Below are 21,751 nucleotides of genomic sequence, written 5' to 3'. Positions count from 1 at the left end.
TGATCATCTTCTTCCACTCTCTTCCATAGCTCAATAACTGTAGTGGGTTTCTTAGCCATAGATTTATTGCTAAAGATTTCCCAGAGATTTTCAGTTGGGTTTAGATCTCGGAGACGGCCATTTCATTATTTCAAAGTTCTTGGCTTCAAGGAACTGCTTTTTCAGTGTGACAAAGGGGGCTTTTTCTTGCATGAAAATTGCAGGCTGATTGGGAGATGCTTGCAGGGAACACACTGCATGTTGTTGAAGGAGGTTCTGATAAACATTTGGATTCATCCAGCCATGTAGGCCTAGCTATAAGAGGCCCAACTCCTGCTGCACAAAACATCCCCCAAAGCATAACAGTTCCTCCTCCACCTTTCACTGACTTCTTTACGATCTCGGAGTTCAGTCTTTCCCCAGTTTGACACAGAACATAATGTTTCCCATGTGACCAAAATAAATTAAACTTACTTATTCTCATCACTAAAGTGAACTTTGGACCAGTTCTTCTTTATCCACACAACTTGCTCCTCAGCAAATGTGAGCTTAGCCTTTTGATTTTTTCTCCTGATGAGAGACTTTGTAACTACAGAGAGCATGCTTCAAAACTTCTACTCCTAAGACTACGACTAAGCAGTGAGCGTGAAATTTAGGAAATTATAGGTTGTTCTCTAATTCTGATGTGCAAGTGAGAACACTGTGTCATGTACAGACACAGGAACCTCTTTGGTTCTAGTTTATGCCAAAATATAGTTAATACAGCTCATTTTAAAATCACAAACTTACCCTGATTCATTTAAATGTAAATGTTGGACTAGCAGATATATGACAGTAGTCTTGGACTTGACACTTACCACCTCCATGTTGATGACATCGGACCAGTAACGAATAAAACTAATGCAAGTACAAAAGCTGCAATTCTTTCACGAATCGACGACTTAAACCTACTTGTGTGGCGGTGATGAATCTTCTCCAGACATCAGTGTGGGCCCTTTTGAACTTTACACAAATATACGTCATTTCCGTTTTCAACCGTCGGCCATTTTGAACAGGCTGGGTTGGTATGTGGAACGGAGTCTCAAAGAGAAAAAAAGTCTGTTCTGTGCCCCGTGTTTGTCCAAATCGTATATTAAAGAACAAGTTCATGAGGTCGACAGAAACTGCTCTGTAGGCTGTGTGTTAATCCAGTTGATGACACATGGTGCGGATTCTCAGGATGAGTTGCCGAAATCCACCGGCAGCGGCGCGAAGGACTGCAGCATCTGCCGAATAAACCATAATCTGTCTCTGTCCCCTCACCCTAACTCTTCATTGAAAGCAAAGCGCTTGAAGGGAATTCCATGCGAGACCGTGAAGTAAAGCAGGTAATAAACGTCTGCTTTTCTTTCTTTCGCATCGCTGCTTTTGTGTGGAGTTCAGTGTGAACATCAAACATCCAGCTAAGCTAACGCGCTAACTGCATATATGTGCATGGAGTAACAATTGTTTTGTTATCGCTTAACTAAGTTCGATTTTAAATTAAATTTTATGTTACACGCACTTCACTCTCATTAGAAAGTTGGTACACATGCGGTCAGGGCAAAGCCAGCGTAGCCTGTCAAAATAAATGAGGTATTTTTTGCTGAGCCTATCAAAAAGGCCTGCTGTGGCTTGTATTGTCTAGTGGAGTTGCATTTATAGGAGCAACAGTCCCAGTTGCAGGGCATGCATGCATTGTTTCAGAAGTCAGATTTATATAAGAGTGGTTCGTTTACATTCTGCAAAATCCATCACACCATTGACCCTATAGTGCTGCATGTGTAGTGTGCTTCATTGCCCATTACTGATTGTTATTGGCTTACTGTATGTCAAAGTATGAGGGTTTTAAGTCTTATGACAAATGCACAGAACCACTTTAATAATAAATGCTCATTACATTTAGATTAATTTGTTGTTTACAATATTTGGAGTGAACTGTGACATGCACTAAATGCTTGTGGAAGAAGTGTCTTCAGCTGCTTCTGATGTGGTGTCTCAGCTGATTTTTATTTTTGAGCAGGGTTTATTTTGTTTGGACAATGCATGCACATTCATACACTGAGTTTGTGTGCCTTAAAAAGTTTAATATGGTTCTATTGTTTAAAAGAATAGTGGTTAGGTCACCCAGAAATTAAAATTGTAATTTATTTTCATATTATTCCAAACCCATAAGAAGTTAAAAAATATATTTTTAATGGAACTGAGAGATTTCAGTTCCTCCATTGAAAGTCAGTTCACCTTAAGTTTTGACAGTTTAAAAATGCACAACGGAAGCTCAACCATACTTGCTGGACACCTGAGAACAAACCTCACTGGTTCTTGTGAATGCTCAAACATGCCAAAGTGATGAGCAAACTTCATTGGTTTTCATGCTTGAAGCAAGTCCGGGTGCATTTACCATATTTGATGTGGTCTATGTATGAGCATTGATGAGACTTGGATTAACCATTCAAGTACTTTTACAAACTATTAATGACCTTTTTGAAGCATCAAAGTTTGCATCGGACGTTTACAAGTTTGAGCATATGTGTTGGATGTGTGTTTACGGTTTACACATGCATCCTATAATGATAAAAATCCACCCAGTGTTTTTTTTTTTTTATTTTTGTTTTTTTTTAAATCCCTGTTTTTAAATCCCCTTTCTCATATCAGGCTGTTTGGAGAGTCCTGTCAGAATGACGTAGTTCTGTACAGCCCCCCCGCCCTCAGTTAGCTGAGAGCTGTCTGCCTCTGGTGCAGGAAAAGACAAGATGTCTCCGATTAAGCGATTGAAGTGTTTAGTTGTTGGATGTAAGAATGAATAAAGCACTTTGTCATTTACTCCCAACATCTGGGATGCAGAAGATAAATAATGCACTAAGATGCAGAAGATTAATGTTACTTTCACTTTGAAGTGAATGCGCTGATCATTGAATTTGAATGTGTTTGCGCGAATCATTCGTGATCCAGCCTTATCAGAAGAAGTAGGTATAAGGATTTTAATGAATCTTTGCAAATCACCTTTCCTAATAATGTGCTAGTTATCCAGTTTTGCGGCTGAAGCTTAGTGCTCCATAGACATATATACCTAGATGCCTCATTATGGACCGTTTCAATGGTCTGCGATCCGCCATTTTTGGAACGGTCTGCGAATCTTTGAGCGCATTGACTGTGTGCATCTACAACCATAGACATATATATATGCGTATATATATCTATGTCTACAACAAGAAGTTATACTCTTGTATATCTTTGAATATTTATTTATTATTATGGTGAATGCGATATGGCTGACACGTCAATGTATGTGGAGCGGTCGAATAGGGAATCTACACATATCTATGGTCTGCTCGTCACTCCAGGGAAGCAGGAAAGCTAATTGTATTCGCAGGTGAACATAAAATATGATGCATACAACTGGTGAACCAGTCAATGTAATGCATATGTCTGAATGGTCTGAAAAACAATAAAATGCGACATGAATGATACTGTATGAAGCCTTGCTTGTTTACATCAAGTTGGGCCTCGCATTATGAAAACAATGTTTGGGATACCACGATCAAAACTTATCATATAGACAGTTTGATGTTAAATATTCATCTAAATGATGGTGAAAACCAAATTATTTGTGTGTTAAAATAACATTTGTGTGTTCAAAATGTAAAGAAATGCTTATATTATTATACTGGCCATGGGAGCGAACCAACCCCGTGATGTCACACGCTGTGGTACTGCAAGATGGCGGCGCCCTTGCTCCAAAAGCTATAACAAAACAACCTTTTTTCTTTAAAATGGTTGCATTAATCATGTTCATTATATATTTTTTAATCAAAGTGGAAATCACTTTACTAAATAATGTAAACTTAACTGACTGCTTCACTTCCACTTTAAAGGAACATGGACTAAAAAAACGGCGTGCTGAAAACAGAGCTGATTTTGACAGGGTAAAGAAGGTGTTTACCATTGAGAAATTTTAACCAAAGTATGTTATAGACTTTATTAAGACCCTAAAGAATCACATCAACTTGTGTAAAATAGGCATCCGATGACCCCTTTAATGGACTTTCAAAGGAGACTGAATTAAAAATGCTTCTGTTAGTGTTTCAAAGATGAATGAAAAGGGTTTGGAGTGACATGAAGGTGATTATATAATTTTCATTTTTGGGTGAACTATCCCTTTGAAATTGTTTAATGTGATGTGCGCTCTCATGAGGCTAATAAAAGCTGGGGGCCAAGATGTTGAGATAACATGACCAACAGAATAATACAATTTTTTATCCCTGAAACACCTCTGTTTTTGAACACTTTTTGAGCTTTTGTGTGGTATAAGTTAATTATGGCTGACTGCAAAGAGACCGTTTATATCAGGGGTGTCCAAACTCGGTCCTGGAGGACCAGTGTCCTGCAGAGTTTATCTCCAACCCTAATTAAACACCTGAAGCAGCTAATCAAGGTCTTACTAGAAACTTCCATGCAGATGTGTTGAGGCAAGTTGGAGCTAAACTCTGCAGGACACCGGCCCCCAGGACCGAGTTTGGACAGCCCTGATTTATACAATAACATTAGTAATTGGAAACCATTGCTTTTGCATAATGCTGCATCTATACTACATATAAGTGCATAACGAGTATATATTGGCTTGCTCTACATAATTAGTAATTCCTGAGTGAACCTTTAACAAATTGGTAGCTGAACTAAAACTTTTTTTTCTTTTTTCTTTTTTTAGAAGAAATGTTTCAACTTCCAGTGAATAACCTCACTCGGCTGAGGAAGGCCAGGAAAAAAGTCAAGAGACTGCTGAGTGACATTGGCCTTGACTACTGCAAAGAACATGTGGAGGTGATTATTCTTGAACTGTCATTGTGAACATCAAATTAAACTTACATCTCTTGTGTTGATGCAAATACTTAAAACTTTGCGTCACTAATGTTATTTCCTGTCCATTTTCCTGTAGGACTACAAAGATTTTAGCCCCAGTGATTCATACATGAAACAATTTTACCTTGACATTTGTATGTGGGATCCATCCTGGACAAAGTCACAGGTATGTCACCCACAGCCACTGCATCAGAAGTCTATTAAGAAATATTTTGCATTGCATAAAAAGTTTGTAATATTGCTTTGTTTTTCAAATGTTGCAGGACTACAGAACAAAGCAGTTTTGCTGCTCAGATTGCCCATTTGCCTCCAAGTATTTCTCTGCCTACAAAAACCACTTCCGCAATGTTCACAGAGAAGACTTTGAGAGCCGAATCCTTCTTAATTGCTCCTATTGTACATACAGTGGGAACAAAAGGACACTGGAAACCCACGTCAGGCTATTCCATATGCCTCACAATATGTTGCGTCAGGGTGTCGCCGGCCCTCACGGAGCTCCAATAGGGGTTAGGGACGGTATGCGATTAGACAAGCCTATGCTGGGTGATCAAAAGGAGCTCCCGGTGTACTACTGCAAGAAGTGCACCTATCGAGATAGATTATACAATGTGGTGCGCAGGCATATTTACAGGGAACACTTCCAGCATGTGACTACACCTTACCTGGGAAGAAACTCAGAGAAGCAAGAAAACAGTGTAGAGGCCCCTGGTAACAGTCATGGGATTCACTGCAAGAGCTGCCACTTCACACCTCGTTCTTATGAAGCACTGGTCCAGCATGTCATTGAGTTCCATGAGCGCATTGGCCATCAAGTCACCGCTATGATTGGGCACACCAATGTCATAGTGCAGAGGCCCCAGGCGAACGTAATCCAAAGGGGCGTTGCAATCACTCCTGGTGTGCGTCCTCAAACACCTCAAATGAATCGCTTCAGTATGCCCAAAATGGTGGGGTTACCAGTCGGCAACCATTTCAAGCAAACTCTTGCCGGCAACTCTGTGCCTGGTCACCCAGTTCGCGTTACACTACCTGATAAAGCTTTCGTATCTGGTGTGGTCTCCCAGTCACATACGGGAAAACACCTGGGTGGCTTTGGAGTCCATGGTTCTACACATCTTAATGCCCAGTCAGCTTCTTTCTCCCCCTCATTGAAGAGTCTACCTCTCTCTTCATCTGTGCATGCTGCTACTGCCACACTGACGTCACTGCAGGCCAAGAAAGCTTCAGCCAATGCTTTGAACACCTCACAAACACAAAAGTGGAAGATTTGCACCATTTGCAATGAACTTTTCCCTGAAAGTGCATATAGTGCTCACTTTGAAAAGGAACATCAGGCTGAGAAGGTGAGGGCGATGGCTAAATACATCATGAAGATTCACAACTTTACTAGCAAGTGTCTGTACTGTAACCGTTACCTACCCAGCGATTCTTTGTTGAACCATATGCTAGTGCATGGGCTGTCATGCCCACAATGTCATTCCACGTTTCATGAAGTTGAGAAAATTGTAGCACACAAGCGTCTGGCACACCCCAACGAACCAGGGGATCCGCCGACTGGTGCTCCTCTAACATTCGATCTCACACTTCAGCAAGGAAGTCCCAAAAATGTTCAGCTTATTGTAACCACCTACAACATGAAGGAGACCCCTGAAGCCTCTTCAGCTGCCAATCATCCACCACAGAACAGTGCCATGGCTAAGCCTGCAAAGATGGCTGTAAAGCAGCCAGATACGCAAACTGATTCTGTGGTCCGAAACATGTTCCAGTCTTCTGTATCGCAAAAGAAAGAAGTTGGGAAAACACTCTGCCCGCTATGCTTCACTATTCTCAAAGGTCCCATCTCGGACGCCCTTGCCCATCATTTACGGGATCGTCATCAAGTACTCCAAACGTTGCACCCTGTAGAGAAAAAACTAACTTACAAGTGCATCCACTGCCTGGGAGTGTACACTAGCAACATGACTGCTTCCACCATCACGCTCCATTTGGTGCACTGCCGAGGTGTTTGCCAGACCCCCAAAGGCACCAAGCCTATTATTCCTGGATTGCGCTCACCTGGAGCTGGGTCTCTCAAACGTGAGTTAGTTACCCCAGATGCATCTGACCCCAAGAGAAGGAAGATGGTAGACCAGTCTAGGTATTACCCTACAGCCTTTGTTGAGAAGCCAGAGGAGCCGGTCGTGTTGGCACTGGATCCGAAAGGTCATGGTGATGAGTCCTACGAAGCACGCAAAGCTTTCCTTACAGCATATTTCAGTCGCCATCCCTACCCTTCCCAACGGGAGATCGAGAAACTTGCTGCAAGCCTCTGGTTGTGGAAGTCTGATGTTTCGACCCATTTTGCCAACCATCGGCGCTCATGTGACCGGGACTTTGTGACACGCAAACCTGTTGTGTTACTTGGCTTTAACATGCGGGCAGTAAGCCAGCTCAAGCATGACATGAGCTTTGATGCAAGCTGGCTGTTCGAAGTCAATGACGATGAAAAAAGCGGATTCTCAAGGACCTCAAAATTTAGGCTGAAGTCTCCTGTTGGTTTCTCTGCAGACTTCAAAGGGAAAATGCAGCCATTAAACACTGGACAAAGTAGTCAAAGCAACTGTGCCTTCAAGCCATGCCCTGGATCATCCTCAGAACCTATTGCCATTGACTCTGACAGTGATTCAGAGCCAGAAGTGATGCCTATTAAAAATCTCAATCAACCAACTACGGCGTTAAGGCCTTCAGTAGGTCAGTCCCACGCAAAAGGGACATTGCTGCAAGAGAGCTTCTGTTCCGAAAGAGATGTCAGGGGAAGCAGAAGTTCTCCCAGAGTTGGGCCAAAAAGTCTAGATGACTCTGCTTCGGGTTCCAGTCCTGACGAGGCGACCTGGTCAGACAGCATGTCTTCTGAAGAGAGGCACTACAGACCAGCAGGACGATTCGAAGTGAAGGGGAAGAAAGTTGGGTTACTTGGTAGATGATGACTTTCGGTGATAGTTCCCTTTTTGTCTATCTATCCATGCCCAGATTTGTAGGTCAGATCTTTTACCTCACATTTGGTTGATATTGAACATTATGAACTGAGTCTGAGAAGTTACACACTTTTACTGAAAGTACTGTTTACTCTCAAACAATTCTGCTGTCAAAAAGCGGAAAAACTACTATACTGTATAGTTTTTTTCCAACCGATCCATAGTCCTTGGTGAGTTTTTCTTTTTTTTGTATACTGTTCTCTGTATTTAATCATACACTTGTTGGAATTGTAACAAAATTGATAGGTCTATTGTTTTTTCCCTGATTAAATAAAAAAGGCATTGTAATTCACAATCAAGTGCTTGGATGGTTTTTGTTGTAAAGAAATGCTGAATTCAATTATTATAATTTTATATATCATAAATAATATAACACGCAGACCACTATTTCAATGCAGTGTGAAGCAGGTGCTGTAATATTTAGTTGAGCTTCAGAGCATTTGGTTGTGCTCAATTAGTATTAGCGTCTCGGCAAATAAACATCATCTGTCCTTTATAATTATTTTTTGTTTATTTTAATTCTCATTAAGTATTTTTGAGAACTTCTCAGTTGTAACTTGACCTCTATCTTGACCATTGTACTGACACCACACTGCCCTTAGAGGTCACTGTCTGTAAGATCAATGCCATCATTAATACAGATTATACAGTAGTCAACATTTGAAGTGGATCAAAAAAGTTCTTTAAAGTTGTCCTAAGACAAGACTGCAGGTTTTAGGACAACTTTGATGAAAGGTTTTGATCCTCTTCAAAAAAACAGACAAAAAAAACTGTAGTTTATATAATATGTTTATGGCAGCTACATCTTTCCAAGTCAACTAAAAACATTTATTTACAGAAGTCCTAAAACCTGTTTATAGTCATTTTAGCCTGAAAAATGCTTTGTAGTTCATTTTAAAAAAGCAATGAGGTCTTTGTACAGACACTTATTTACATGATTAGCATGCTATCATTTTGAGAAGTATTATGCAGAATTCACATTCTCCATGACTGCTATTGCATTCATGGAGAGTATGGATGCTCAAGATCTTTAAATGAATGGATGTCCTTGAGTCTGAAAATGTGGAACGTGCACTGATTCAATGGAATTTTGATAAAAGATTTGGTAGTGGACATGTAACATATGGGGTTTGTATTTGCAAGTATTATAGTGAGGAAGGAGCGACTGAGACACGAAAACTGTAACGGATGACGTTTTGAATTTGCTCGACTGGTCCTGTGGTTGCTAATCTCTTGCAGTCATTTGTCACCATTTCCCCAATACATGGCTGGCCGTCCCAGCAGATAAACTCAGCGAGGACAAAACAGAAAAAAATAGATACCCACCTGCCACTCAAAGTTTGTAAGTTCAACATTTCAAACATTGTTTATGGACACACCATATCTGTTGAATTTGTTTTTATTTATCAAACACTTGATTTCTGAGACTAGAGAGATTTTAAACACATGTATCTGTAAGTAGTGTTAGGATTCAAGACTGAACGTCTGGCAGTTTAAGCAAGCCTTTGCAAACAGTTTTCTGAAACAGTTTCTGATTAATTAGTCAGCGAGGGGTCAGAATTAGGTGGCGTCCACAGATGTTCATGGTTCCTTGTGAGAAGTGATCTCTTCTTCACACTTGCACCTGACTTATGATCAATCATGCAATGATTTGCCCACAGGATGCAAGTATGCAAATAATTATGTATTTCTGAAATTGTCCCGTGAAGTATGCTAGTTTATTTTAGGGCCTTGCTGAGGAACAAAAATTGCAGGTGCTCGAGTTATGTTTGCAGTTTTCTTATAAAATGCAAAGCTACAACTCCTCACCCCTAAGGCAAAGATAAATAAATGTTTATTTAAATTTCTGAGATGTTTTAAACATTTGCAGTCATTATTCATTCAAGGTGGTTAAAAGACAGTAAATATGATCTCTGGTGATGCTGTGGAAGAGGGTCAGTGTTGGGAGTATGATAAGGTATCACTTTCACAGCACTCTAAACTGAATTGTCCCAACACCTTGCATTAGTGAAAACGGCCGTTTTTGAGTGTTAAAGGGGTCATATGATGCGATTTCAAGTTTTCCTTTCTCTTTGGAGTGTTAAAAGCTGTTTGTGCATAGATAAGATCCCTGAAGTTGCAAAGATTAAAGTCTCAAAACCAAAGAGAGATTCTTTCCAAAAGTTTAGATTCTGCCACGCCCCCCTAAAACGGCTCGTTCAAACACGCCCCCACATGTCTACGTCACAATGTGACGAGGGAGATTTTCATAACACTGCCCAAACTTATACGCAAGGAAAGAAGGCGGAATTATTATTCTTGCTGTAGTACTGTTGCTGCCACCGGCGCCATGTCTTGGAGACGCTGTTTCATTGTGAAAGCGAAAGTACTTTGTTTGGGCTTCCAAAAGAGGACACAACCAGAAATCAGTGGTTAAGCTGTATTTACAACACTGTTCCAGAGCACAATGCAAATATTAGAGTGTGTGCAGCGCATTTTACGGAGGACTATTTCTTGAACCTGGGAGTATCCTACAATGCTGGCTTGCATAAAGGCTGTTTCTATAAAGTGGGGCAATTCCAACTTTGCAAGGACATTCTGGCGCTTCTGACTCACAGTCTGTACATTTCTGCCACTGACGATTCAAATGCAAGTTTTGAGCAGTGTAGAGTAGTGCTTGTCGTTTCTCCAACCAACAAATGCAGACATGGTAATGTTTAAGCGGTGCGATGTGACACGTAAAAACACAGTAAAAGTCATTATAATCAGTAATTATGTCCCCACTGGATGCAACAAATTTTGTGTGGTCGTGTCCTGAAACGCCATCACAATACGGTGAGGGGCATAACATTTCAGTCTCATGCTTGAGGTATTCGGCCAATCACAATGCACTGGATAGCTGGCCAATCAGAGCAGGCCTCGCTTCTCAGAATGGTGAGCTTTGTAAAAATCGGCACGTTTCAGAAAGGCGGGGCTTAGAGGAGCAACAATAATGTACAGTATGTGGAAAATGTGTTTTTTGCACTTAAAACCACATAAACACATTGTGTATTGTGTACACCAAATACACAAAATAATGTTCTTTTTAGAGACATCATTTGACCCCTTTAATGCTAAAAGGTAACAACTGAGTAAATTCCCTTTTTTTTGTATGTGTTGATAACAACACACAGATCAAAGGTCATTGTCAACTGATGTTCAGGAATGTATTCCTACTAAACAAGTGCATACCTACAGAAAATACTTACTTAACAGTCAAATCCAGTACACACTATGGCAGTATGTGAATGTGGACACAGGCCAATTGTTTTTCAGCATATCTTCGTTCTAATATTCTCTGTGAGAATTTCAGTGCAGGTGCAGTTATTTTGCCAGCATCTGGGCCGCACGGCCCACAGTTGCCTTATGTACACAGATATAACAGTTTTTCCATGTGAGCTAAATTTAGGACCTGGCGCAAGTGGAACCTTGGTTAAATGCTTTGTCACCCTCTGCCAGCTTTATGGAAAGTGTTTTATTTGCATGTTCATGCTCCAAAAGCAGATCAATTGTCAAAGCCTCTGCGGAGTGGATGAATGGACAATGACACTATTATTGCATGGCTGGAATGACACAGTCTAAATAGCGAGCTTCAAACCACAAGGTCTAAAACAGTTTGCAATATTTAAATACAATCACCACATTGAAAATGGTCACCTTTGATATATTGATATATATATATATATATATATATATATATATATATATATATATATAGAGAGAGAGAGGTCAACGTAACGTTGTTTCGTATCAGTGAGGGGTTACTGAAGCTTGACTGTGGGGTAAATCAGACAAAAAACACTTTGATAGTATTAATCAGTAGGCTATGTAATGGTATTGAACGTGCAATATTTCATTAATATATTTTTATAATTTTTCTTAAAGCTTAAATCTTTTAATACGTATTTAAATTAATGAGCGTAAAATGTCTTTTTCAACCTCAAAACCTCATTTGATTACAAGGCATTTATTGAAAGTTTCGAAAGAAGTCATTGTTATTATTATAGCACATACAATAAGCCATAAAATCATATTTACATTTGTCATTATAATATAACTGACAGTTTCAGTTTTACTGTTCCACTATTTAAACTACATGACGGGTTCAAATTCACTGACAAGCTGGTAGATTGCGACTGAAATAGAGCAGCTTTAATGTATTTTCTCTTTACTTAAAAATGTGATGGAATGCATTTATGCAAGAAGTGTGTTTACTACAGGTAAACGTAATGTACATGCCTCCTTATGGTCCAATAGATGTTTCCTTCACACTAATGTGGGCACCATGCCAGAGTTTGGGTGGTGGGTGTAGGGCAAATTTGGAGAGGAGTGCAAAGTGGAAGGAGGCAATAGGTGAGGGGTGTGACTGTAGGGCAGGAGGGGTCCTGGGTTCAGAGAGTAGGGTCCTATATGCTCATCAGGAGGTGTGATATGAGACATGTCAGGGTAAACCTCTGAAGCTGTGCTCTTTTTGCCCTTCTTGTTTCTGTTAGACACCTTGCGATTCCGTGTTTGTATTCCATCCTTCTTCATAGTTAAAGGCCTGTTGACCTGCAAAAAGATATAGCAGAGATTTTAGGTTTGGCAGTTCCTCGTTTTTTCCTCTGATGAATGTAGAATGAATGAGTGCACTCACGTTGTGGAGTTTAAAATAGAGGCCGCAGGCGTTGCACACAGGCTCGCCGCTAGCATTGCGTCTCCATAGTGTCGTAGTGCTCGTGTGGCAGTTGGCGCACTGTGTTCCAGTGCGTTTGCTGACAATCTGACGAAAGCAAAGTTTATTTTCACTAAAACGTGTTATTACCAGATAATGAATTCACTCAAAATCAATAGTAAATTACACAACTACTATAAGTATATCTAACCTTACTTGGATATAGTGCACTCATACCATAAAGCAGTAAATACTCGGCTATGTGATTTTTACATCGTTGTAAACAATATTATAATCCAGTGATATATATATAATATATCCTACTTTACTGCATACATACAGTACACTCACATAAAGCAATATATAGTATATACTAAATCCCAGATTTGGGATTCTTTATATTGTGGCAGAAATGTTTTATGTTATATATAACTTTTTGCATTCATACAGTACACTCATGTAAAGCAATTTATACAATATAGCAAACATCAGCATCCTGATTTTTAATTTTATTGCCAAATTAAACTATATTATCGCCCAACTCTCTATATAAAGTTGCATATATAAATATAAGTAACTTTTTCACGACATTCTAATTTATTGAGATGCACCTGTATTCCCATAAAGCTATATATACTATATAGCAAATCTCAACTGCTTTATGTAAACCATATTATCGCCCAGCTCTAATCTGCTAAATGCAACTCTAAGACATGAAGATAATAATATATTATAAACCTTAACTTAATGATTTTATTTGAGAAAAAAAAATGTGTACAGTGAAATTTCTATATAAATAATGTGATATAATCACAAACTATCACTTTTTTTTTTTTTTTTTTTTAACGTACCAGCCTCTTTTTTGGTCTGATGAGGGGTCTGTTCTGGCCATTCATCTTATGGTACAGTCCACAAGCATTACAGAGGTAGTGGCCAGTCCCATCTCGACGCCACAGAGGGGTGGCAGTGGCACCACAATTTACACATTCACGTGCCTCTGTCAAATTCAAAAGTAATTATTATGCTGAATCAAGCATGATTTTAACTTTCTTCAGTCAATTCCAGAGGACATTTACATACCCGGTGGCGAAAGTCTCATCTTGTTGCGAAGTTTGGGTGAGAATGATGAAGGGCTCATCCAGGGTCCCGTGGTAGAATAGAGCGCTGCTGAATTATAGTCTTGTGATGTGGTCATGTACGACCCGTATGGACCCAGCATGTGTGAAGAAGGACTGTACACACCTCCAGCGGCTGAACTCAGATTGAGAAAGCTGCTTCCGCCGCCACCCATGGGACTCAGGCGCTCGGCTTTCAGGACTTCCTGGAGCCTGGGACTTTCCTTCCCATCACGACTCGGGGAAGGGAAGCCCTCTTTCGGGGAGGTGAAAGATGGGGTAGTGCTGTTTGGGTAGATGGACGTGGAGGTGTGAGGGTGGAGAGGCATCTTTGTGAACGGGCTGCTTGCCCAGACAGTGGATGTGGGGTTGTAGGAAGAGTTTAGAGAGTGACCCGCCGAGTTGTCCAGCCACTGGATGTTTCCCAGAATTGATGGAGAGGAGTAGACTTGGCGAACTATTTCAGTGGATTAAAAAAATGAACACATTTTGACTCAAATAGAGCACAATTTTGACTCTAATATTAAACAGTCATAGTTTTGAAAGATGTTTTTAACAGTTTTTCAGACAGACTTTTAATTTTAAGGTGAACTACCCTTTACATTTTTATAAATAAAGGTTCTTTATTGGCATCTATGGTTTCATAAAGAACCTTTAATTTCCATGGAGCCCTTTCATGTTCTGTAGATTAAAATTGTGCAGCTGTTCATCGAAAGGTTGTTTGGGGAAACTAAAATGGTTCTTTTATGGCATAGCAGCAAAAACCCCTTTTGGGAACCTAATTTTTTTAAGAGTGAATGGAGCGAGGAAACCAGCAAAACAGTGGTTCCATGATGGTTTTTCCTGATCTTTTATTAAATTTACAGTACCATTTGATTGTAATGGTAGTGATGGTCGTGACTGCACATTTCACAATCCTTTAAATGCAGCAGTGAGAATCTCACCTGGACTGTGTCTGTAAGACGACGAGGCTCGGCTCTGTCCGCTAGTGGAATAATACGATGGCAGTAAGTCAATCTCAGAGCTGGAGTAGAAAGGCTCATCATCTTCACCGGGTGGCAGTAAACCAGGCTCTGTGGTGTAGTTTGCCAATTGGTCTGGACTGATCAGGCTGGGGGACACCCAACGAGACTGCTCGGATGAGTTCTCCATCTTTCATGTGGAAAAAATAATGTTCACACTTGCTTACCAGTATAGGAAGAATTATTCATTAATTTTAAAATTCATTAATTGAGCTATTTTTTTTTTAAACGATGATTGCATAATTATTGTTGACAGGCAATATTATAAATTAATAAATTCAAAATTCTATACAAAACTTTTTTTCAATCCTTACAGCTGAGCAACTGCCATCAAGATGAATGGGAATGCTAACAGATAGCTGAACAGGTATTATAGACTGCCTTGGTCAGTATAATACTTTAATTAGGTATCTAGACAGTGCGGTCTATCACACTTCTCTTTAAAAGGTCCTCATTTGACTGTGGAAAAAAAAAAATCACTAAAAATACATCAGCACGTCTGAATTTCTCAAAGGCATTCATAACAGTTAGCATTAGCTCACAACAACGTTTACTCCCTTAGGGGAATTGACTATTAAAAGATTAACAGAAAGACTATTGACTTTGAAAAACAGAATAACTGTCGAGCAAGATCAGTATTGATTATATGTTTGTCCTGCAAAATAGTCTTTTAAATTTATTTTCAGACTAGAACCATCTTATTTTTTTTATAACATTTAAAAAGGATATAAATCGATGAATTTTTCTAAAGCTTTAAAGAAAGATAACCTCAGAAGTGACAATGTTGGAACATATTCCCTCAGTCAATCATGTTATCACATGTTGAACAGAAAAACAATCTATCTAGTTGAGTGATTATGAATAGCAGCATATTCCCCTGATAACTGTGGCTTATCGTGTATTGTCAGTCTATAATAATCACACATTTTTTTAAACGAAACATTAACGAATTTTGAATCAAAGCGCAAATGGCCCATTTTACCAGTGAAGGCACAGTTACATGTAGGTCTGAGAAAAATGCTAGTTATAGACTAATTGCGAAATATATTCATAAAATATTAAAACTATTAAAATGTTATGTTTAAAATTGTATATTTAATAAGAGTAGAATTATGTTAATATATGTATCATTTCTTTGTATGTTTATACAAGTCAGTTAAAACAGGCAGTAACACATTATTATTAATTAATTTATATATATATATATACATATATATATGAATGAAGAGTTTATTTGCAAAAACAGATGTTTTTCTTAATTTTCCAAAATCATGTTTTTTTTTATGTTATCATGTTTTTATTGTGTTAGTTAGCTGTATTTTTTATTGTGTTAGTTAGCTGTAGTTTTTAGTTATGTATAGTTATTAACAATTACAATGCATTTTTAATAAAATGGGGGGGAAACAAAATTAGAACATTTTCACTTGACTTTAAGTAACATCAGTGTCTTTCGTTTTCTTTTTATTAAATTATTGTTGCAGTCTAGTGTCTTAAATACAAAAAAACTGTAATTTGCTCATTTAACACTATTTGAAAATGTGCTGGTTTGAATAGCAAACAATAATTGCAGATTTATATTTATGTAAGTTAAAAGAAAAATGCATTGCATACAGCACACATATTTATTTATTGACTTGGGTGGAAGAACTTACTTACCTACAAGTGATGTATTGAGTATGGTGTTTATCAGCTGAGTAGATTCACACCGCTGCACAGATCATGGAGGGCGGTTGGAAAATGAGAGTGTACTGGTCCTCTGCTCACTTGCTTATCTCCTTCAGTCTTTGGGAACTAGTAACTTCATTTGAAATTGTAGGGCACCAATGGGTGGGGTTGGGGTACGTTTTTGGACACTCCTACCATACGGCCAGTTTTGAATATATGGCAGATCTCTGGCTGACATAGAACTATGTATAGACCAGTTTAACAATGGTGGTTTGTATAAATATTCTTGGCCATTATGATTGTGTATGATCGTCGATAACATGATTTTGAACAGAAAATGATATCCTATTCAGATATCACAACCAACTTCATGGAATGATTTTAACAAGACAGCTGTTATAAGATTTACACCAATATGAGTTGATTTTTATGTAAAGCTGTGTAGAATAACATTAGTAAAGTCCAGTAGTAAATTTGACCAGAAATCCTTATACTGTTCACTACAAACCAGAGGATATATAACATTACCTGGTTTATAAATACAGATAAAGAGGCTAATCTAACAGTTCATTGTCTGACAAAATCCCTCAGAGCGTATGAGAAACCCTAGTTTACAGCAACCATAAACTTATCGTTCATATGATTCAAGCACTGTTGTGAAAAATTCACAGAACTTGTGAGATTTCTATAGCACTTACACAATTAATATAAGAATTAAAACAGCACCAAGAAGTAACAAAGACCATTCCAAATGGAAACGGTGACTATGAACAAAGCAAATGAAAATGCAAAAGCAGTTTTCCCTGGTGCAGCTCAGCAAAGAACAGTAATGCAAATACACTCAAATGCTGCAATCATGGTCTGAGATACGGACGCAGCATGGCCTGCCTGAGCACAGGACTTAGACTGTCACTGTCATTTGACAGTCAAAACACTTTCAACTTCCCTCCACCATTGTGCATTTATAATTTTCAGGGAAACTGGGAAGAGATCCAGAGAAGCAAAGCCAGTTTATTGATTTACATAGGGCCCCATTTTAGAACTTCATCATGTAGGCCAATACTTTGTTACATTAGGACAGTTCCTCCACAATTTGATTCACTCACCCTCGTGTCATTCCAAACTCTATGACTCTTTTCTTCAGTGGAACACAAAGCGAGTTGTTTTCCATTTAATGAAAGTGGATGGTCACGCTGCAAAAAGCGAATAAGAACTACATAAAGCTCCACAGAAGTAGCCCATGACACATTTTGTGTGAGAAACAGACCCAAACTCTAATCATTATTCATCAAATTTTGTTTTAAAACATCCATTGTCAGCATTCACTTTCATTGAATGGAAAACAGTATAGCTTGGACATTCTGTTTAAAAAAGATATGATGGTAAATTATTTGTAAGTTAACTCTCATTTTAAAGAAAAAACAACTTCATTTCTGTCCTGAACATATTGTAAAGTTACAGTATTTGTGGTGACAAGGCATTGTCTATTGTTCAATAAAAAAATAAAATTCACTTTTGTAGATGTTTGGATCTTCTCACAAACACTAGATTGCCAAACAGAAAGAACTCTATAAAGAGAGAGAGAGGCAGTGTTGAGGGATGTGGCTGGTGGCTATGTGTGTGCTGGCTGCTGAACTGTGATAAGAGGTTATCAAGATTGGAGTCGGAGGCTGGGGAATCGACCCCATGACACTACATGAACAAACTCACAGGAACAGTGACACCCTACAGTGGTAGTCAGGCAACTTTCTCTTTTTCATGCACGCACGCACACACACACACACACACACAACATGCACATTTACTTGGTTATCTAAATGAGGATTTATTTTAGATGTCTAGTATTTCTATATGAAGCTAATTAATATAGACTGAGCTCAAATCAGCGAATATGTTTCTAATTTTTTCACACATCCGTAAACTAAATTAAACTAAAAAATGTACTAAAAACATCCTAAAAATATGTATAGATAAAAAAAATACAATATACAGCGTTTAAAAGTTTGAGGTATTGTTTTTATGAAAAGACTTAAAACAGTTTCTGACTGTATATCTACACACTACTAAAAGTTTGGGATACAGTTTTTGAAAGAAGTCTATTATTATTAAAAATAACTGTTTTCTATTTGAAGATATTTAAAAACGTAATTTATTCCTGTGATATGAAGCTTGAAATTGAATATGAAATTTTAGATAAAAACTTTTATTACATTATGAATGTGTTTAGTGTCACTTTTGATGGCTACATATAATGTGACCTTGCTAACTAAAAAACTGACCCCATAATATAGGTCTAAAAAATAATGCATTAAATTGGTCTCTAAAATAAAATAATTCGGTATAATTATGTGCATGCAACACACTCTTGTGCCATGTGTTTGCGATCCAATGCATTTTGTTTAGGGGCAATGTGACTGACAACACTGACAGTGCACTTTTGTTAGTACAATGATATCCATTCCTGAAACCAGGAAGTCCTCAGATCCAGGTGCAAAATACACAATGCCCATGTGGATCCATAAAGATGCTTCAGTTGGCGAGTGACACAAGACTCTGAGGGAACTGTTACTGGTCAGGGTGATGTGGGGGCCGGGGCAGAAAGACTAAGAGGTTGGGGGTAGGTGTAGGTTTTTGGGGCAGCGCTCCAGTTCCAAGGAAAGAAACTTCCAAGAAAGCAGGCCCTTATCTTTGCCTCACACAGCCAGCTGAGCGACTCACTGTCATGAGGTACAGCTCAAAGGACCGCCTCTCTCTCTCTGCCTCGACTTCTTATTTTTATTTATATACAAAGTTAGAATGAATTTGTTTCAGGTCACATATGTAAGTGTTATTGCCAACAAGTAGCTTTATTCCCAGGTAATGACATATCTCACCCTCAAGACTCAAGAAAATCATTTCTAGCCAAAAGTCTTATCCCAAAGATAAGTCCGAGTGAGAGAACACAGAATGCTTCTTGTCTATGGGCTGCAGACTGTAAGAGGATATATCACACTGAAACAATTCTAGCCTGTCCCTCCTCACACCACTATACTTCATCCACAACATGACGAATAAAGCTGTTAATTCATGACGTCAATTTGTAGGCCAACGCAGAAAGCTATTTACCATTTTTTATTTGTTTTTAGAACAGTGGTTTTCATGAATGACAAGAAAGAAATTTCAGTGGTGTCTGATTCTTCAAGTAGCCTATGTAAACTCACATCCTTGTGGTAGTTGCAGTAAATAGTTTGAGTTCGGTAGGATTTTTTATGTTTTTGAAATGCTTTTATGCTTACCAAGGCTCCACTTATTTTATCAAAATACTGTAAAAACAGTATATTGTTAAATATTATTACAATTTGAAATATTTGTTTTCTGTTTTACTATATTTAAAAATGTGATTTATTCTGATGGCAAAGCTGAATTTTCAGCATCATTACTCTAGTCTTTAGTATCACATGATCCTTCAGAAATCATTCTAACATGCTGATTTAGCGCTCAAATTTAATCAATGTTATACAGAAACTATTTCAAATAGAATTTTTTTGTAACCTTATAAATGTTTTTTACTATCACTTTTATTAATTTAAGCATCCGTGCTAAATAAAAGTATGAATTTCTTAAAAAAATAAATTTAAAAAACTTGGTGACCCTACAGTTTTTTAAACCACAATTGTCTCAATTTGACGTTTGAGTGAGTGTGTGTAATTTATGTACAACAACAAAATGTGAAAGTATCTTAATGTTATGATATACATGTGTGTGTGTGTATATCACTTGAATATCATTTATAGAGAGAGTGATGAATGGCATGTAAGACAGAGGTGAAATTCTTAACTTTCAAAGAAGAGGATGTGTACCTGACCGCAAAGCCACAGCTCCCATAAGTAAAAGTGTGACTCAAAGGTACCAGCTAAGTGTGTATGTGTTTTTGTGAGGTAAATTAGTCAAAACCACGTGTCAGTTGAGGAGAACTGATCTCAGTATTCACTGTTACAACTTACAGTTTTGGCCTCCACACCCTTAACTGACACAGAACAAGACACCTCCCATATGAGGACCTCATAGTCGGTCCTGCCAAGTGTTTGGCTCTATATTTTGTACTTTGAAAGCCAAATGAATGATTAAAAGCTATCCTTACAAAACAGTACCGTGCTGGTACCATGTCTACACCACTGTACTTAATATACTGTACATGATATATAATAAGATACTGAATTATTATTAAATGTATGATCAGAGCTGGGTAGATTACTTACAAATTGTAGTCCATAAAATTGGAGGGTAGTTAGTAACGTAATCCATTACATTACACATTTTAGGTAATATAATCAGACTAGGCTATTTTTAGATTACCTTTGACCTAACTTGTTTATTACATTTATTGAAATAGGATAATCTTGTACCATATTGATATAAAAGCAAAGATTATATTCCATTGTTATTAACAACATAAAGCGCATTAAACATTACATATTAGCCTAATTCAAGGTTTCCCAAACTGGGGTTCCTGAAGGGGGTTCGTGATGAAAAAACTTAATGAAAAGCTAATAACTGAATCATAAAAATGTAAAATTAAAATAAATCAAATTAAAATAACATCAAAATAAAGTGTTTACTAAAAGATCTAGACAAACACTGCAATAACTGACAGTAGGCCTAGGCCTATGTTTAAGTCATCTGAGGTCATTTTCACTAAAATCGAAATGAAACAATTAAAACACATTCATCAGACCAAAATGGACCTAATTTTGCTCATTTCAAACAGTTTTTAAATTTCATTTTGAATCTGGAAAGTTTTTTTTTTTTTATCAAAAAGCCATAAGAACTCTGTCTCTCCTAAATGAATTTAATGTTTGTGATGCCCTTCAATTTTAATTCCATCCTTTGTTGTATCAATTTATTCTCCAAGGACAGTGCAATTAAATAGAATACAAATATTAAGAAAAAGAAAAGTAGAATATTGTAATTAAAAAAAAAACTGATAAAAAAACAGCGCCATTTGATCTTTTCTTTCCTTCATTCACTGAACATGGACCACAGCGATTACCCAACAGCTGAATGGCGCTATTGACCAATCAGAATTGAGAAATACAGAATGCGCGTAATAATCTTAATTAGTGTTAATTCCCGCATTTACTAATGCATTTTAATTTCAAGTCATATTCGAAAGTCGAATATATAAACGATAGTATATTTATAAATTAGTAGGCTGTTAACCTACATAAATAAATGCTGAAAAAGTTGTTCATTGTTAGTTCATGGTGCAAATGCATAAATAAACTTTCCAAACTGTCATTTTTGGCCTACTTTAAAAATGAAGAGCAATGCTATATGACGACTATATGTTCAAATACCAGAAAACAGCCCAACAGCCCAAGTCTAACATTTTGGATTATCTACATCACCTGTTTAGTTTAGCAAGGC

At 37.9% G+C, this 21,751-nt stretch overlaps 2 protein-coding genes across 3 annotated transcripts; one reads left to right on the top strand and one right to left on the bottom strand.

The window, feature by feature from the left end:
• The first annotated feature begins 1,014 nt into the window (after positions 1-1,014).
• Positions 1,015-8,615, top strand: LOC306857284 (activity-dependent neuroprotective protein a-like). The gene is made up of 4 exons (XM_079397150.1): positions 1,015-1,346; positions 4,706-4,818; positions 4,934-5,023; positions 5,121-8,615. Exons 2-4 carry the CDS (start codon positions 4,711-4,713, stop codon positions 7,818-7,820), a joined length of 2,898 nt encoding a protein of 965 aa, XP_079253276.1. The 5' UTR covers positions 1,015-1,346; positions 4,706-4,710; the 3' UTR covers positions 7,821-8,615.
• Positions 8,616-11,697: 3,082 nt separating this feature from the next.
• On the bottom strand, positions 11,698-16,655 carry LOC306856797 (GATA-binding factor 1-B-like). 2 transcript variants are annotated; one of them, XM_079396272.1, is made up of 6 exons: positions 16,337-16,655; positions 14,603-14,810; positions 13,624-14,115; positions 13,395-13,540; positions 12,526-12,651; positions 11,698-12,440 (listed from the first exon to the last, which is right to left on the bottom strand). In XM_079396272.1, exons 2-6 carry the CDS (start codon positions 14,808-14,810, stop codon positions 12,156-12,158), a joined length of 1,257 nt encoding a protein of 418 aa, XP_079252398.1. In that variant the 5' UTR covers positions 16,337-16,655; the 3' UTR covers positions 11,698-12,155. The 2 variants fall into 2 exon arrangements, with proteins under 2 accessions (XP_079252398.1, XP_079252399.1); XM_079396273.1 differs by having other exon boundaries at positions 16,341-16,459.
• Between the last annotated feature and the right edge of the window lie 5,096 nt (positions 16,656-21,751).

This window comes from Barbus barbus (assembly GCF_936440315.1).
Source record: "Barbus barbus genome assembly, chromosome: 37".
In the NCBI taxonomy this organism is placed as follows: domain Eukaryota; kingdom Metazoa; phylum Chordata; class Actinopteri; order Cypriniformes; family Cyprinidae; genus Barbus; species Barbus barbus.
The sequence above is the reverse complement of the archived record's forward strand: the minus strand, read 5'-3'. Positions and strand labels throughout refer to the sequence as shown.

Bases quoted from the DNA above. Each gene is read 5' to 3' on its own strand.
- LOC306857284 (XM_079397150.1), top strand. From the start codon at position 4,711: ATGTTTCAACTTCCAGTGAATAACCTCACTCGGCTGAGGAAGGCCAGG. The intron at 4,819-4,933 runs GTGATTATTCTT...ATTTTCCTGTAG, and splicing joins ACTGCAAAGAACATGTGGAG to GACTACAAAGATTTTAGCCC. The intron at 5,024-5,120 runs GTATGTCACCCA...CAAATGTTGCAG, and splicing joins CATCCTGGACAAAGTCACAG to GACTACAGAACAAAGCAGTT.
- LOC306856797 (XM_079396272.1), bottom strand. From the start codon at position 14,810: ATGGAGAACTCATCCGAGCAGTCTCGTTGGGTGTCCCCCAGCCTGATC. The intron at 14,116-14,602 runs GTGAGATTCTCA...CCACTGAAATAG, and splicing joins GTCTTACAGACACAGTCCAG to TTCGCCAAGTCTACTCCTCT. The intron at 12,652-13,394 runs GTACGTTAAAAA...TGCTTTCGTCAG, and splicing joins TCAGACCAAAAAAGAGGCTG to ATTGTCAGCAAACGCACTGG.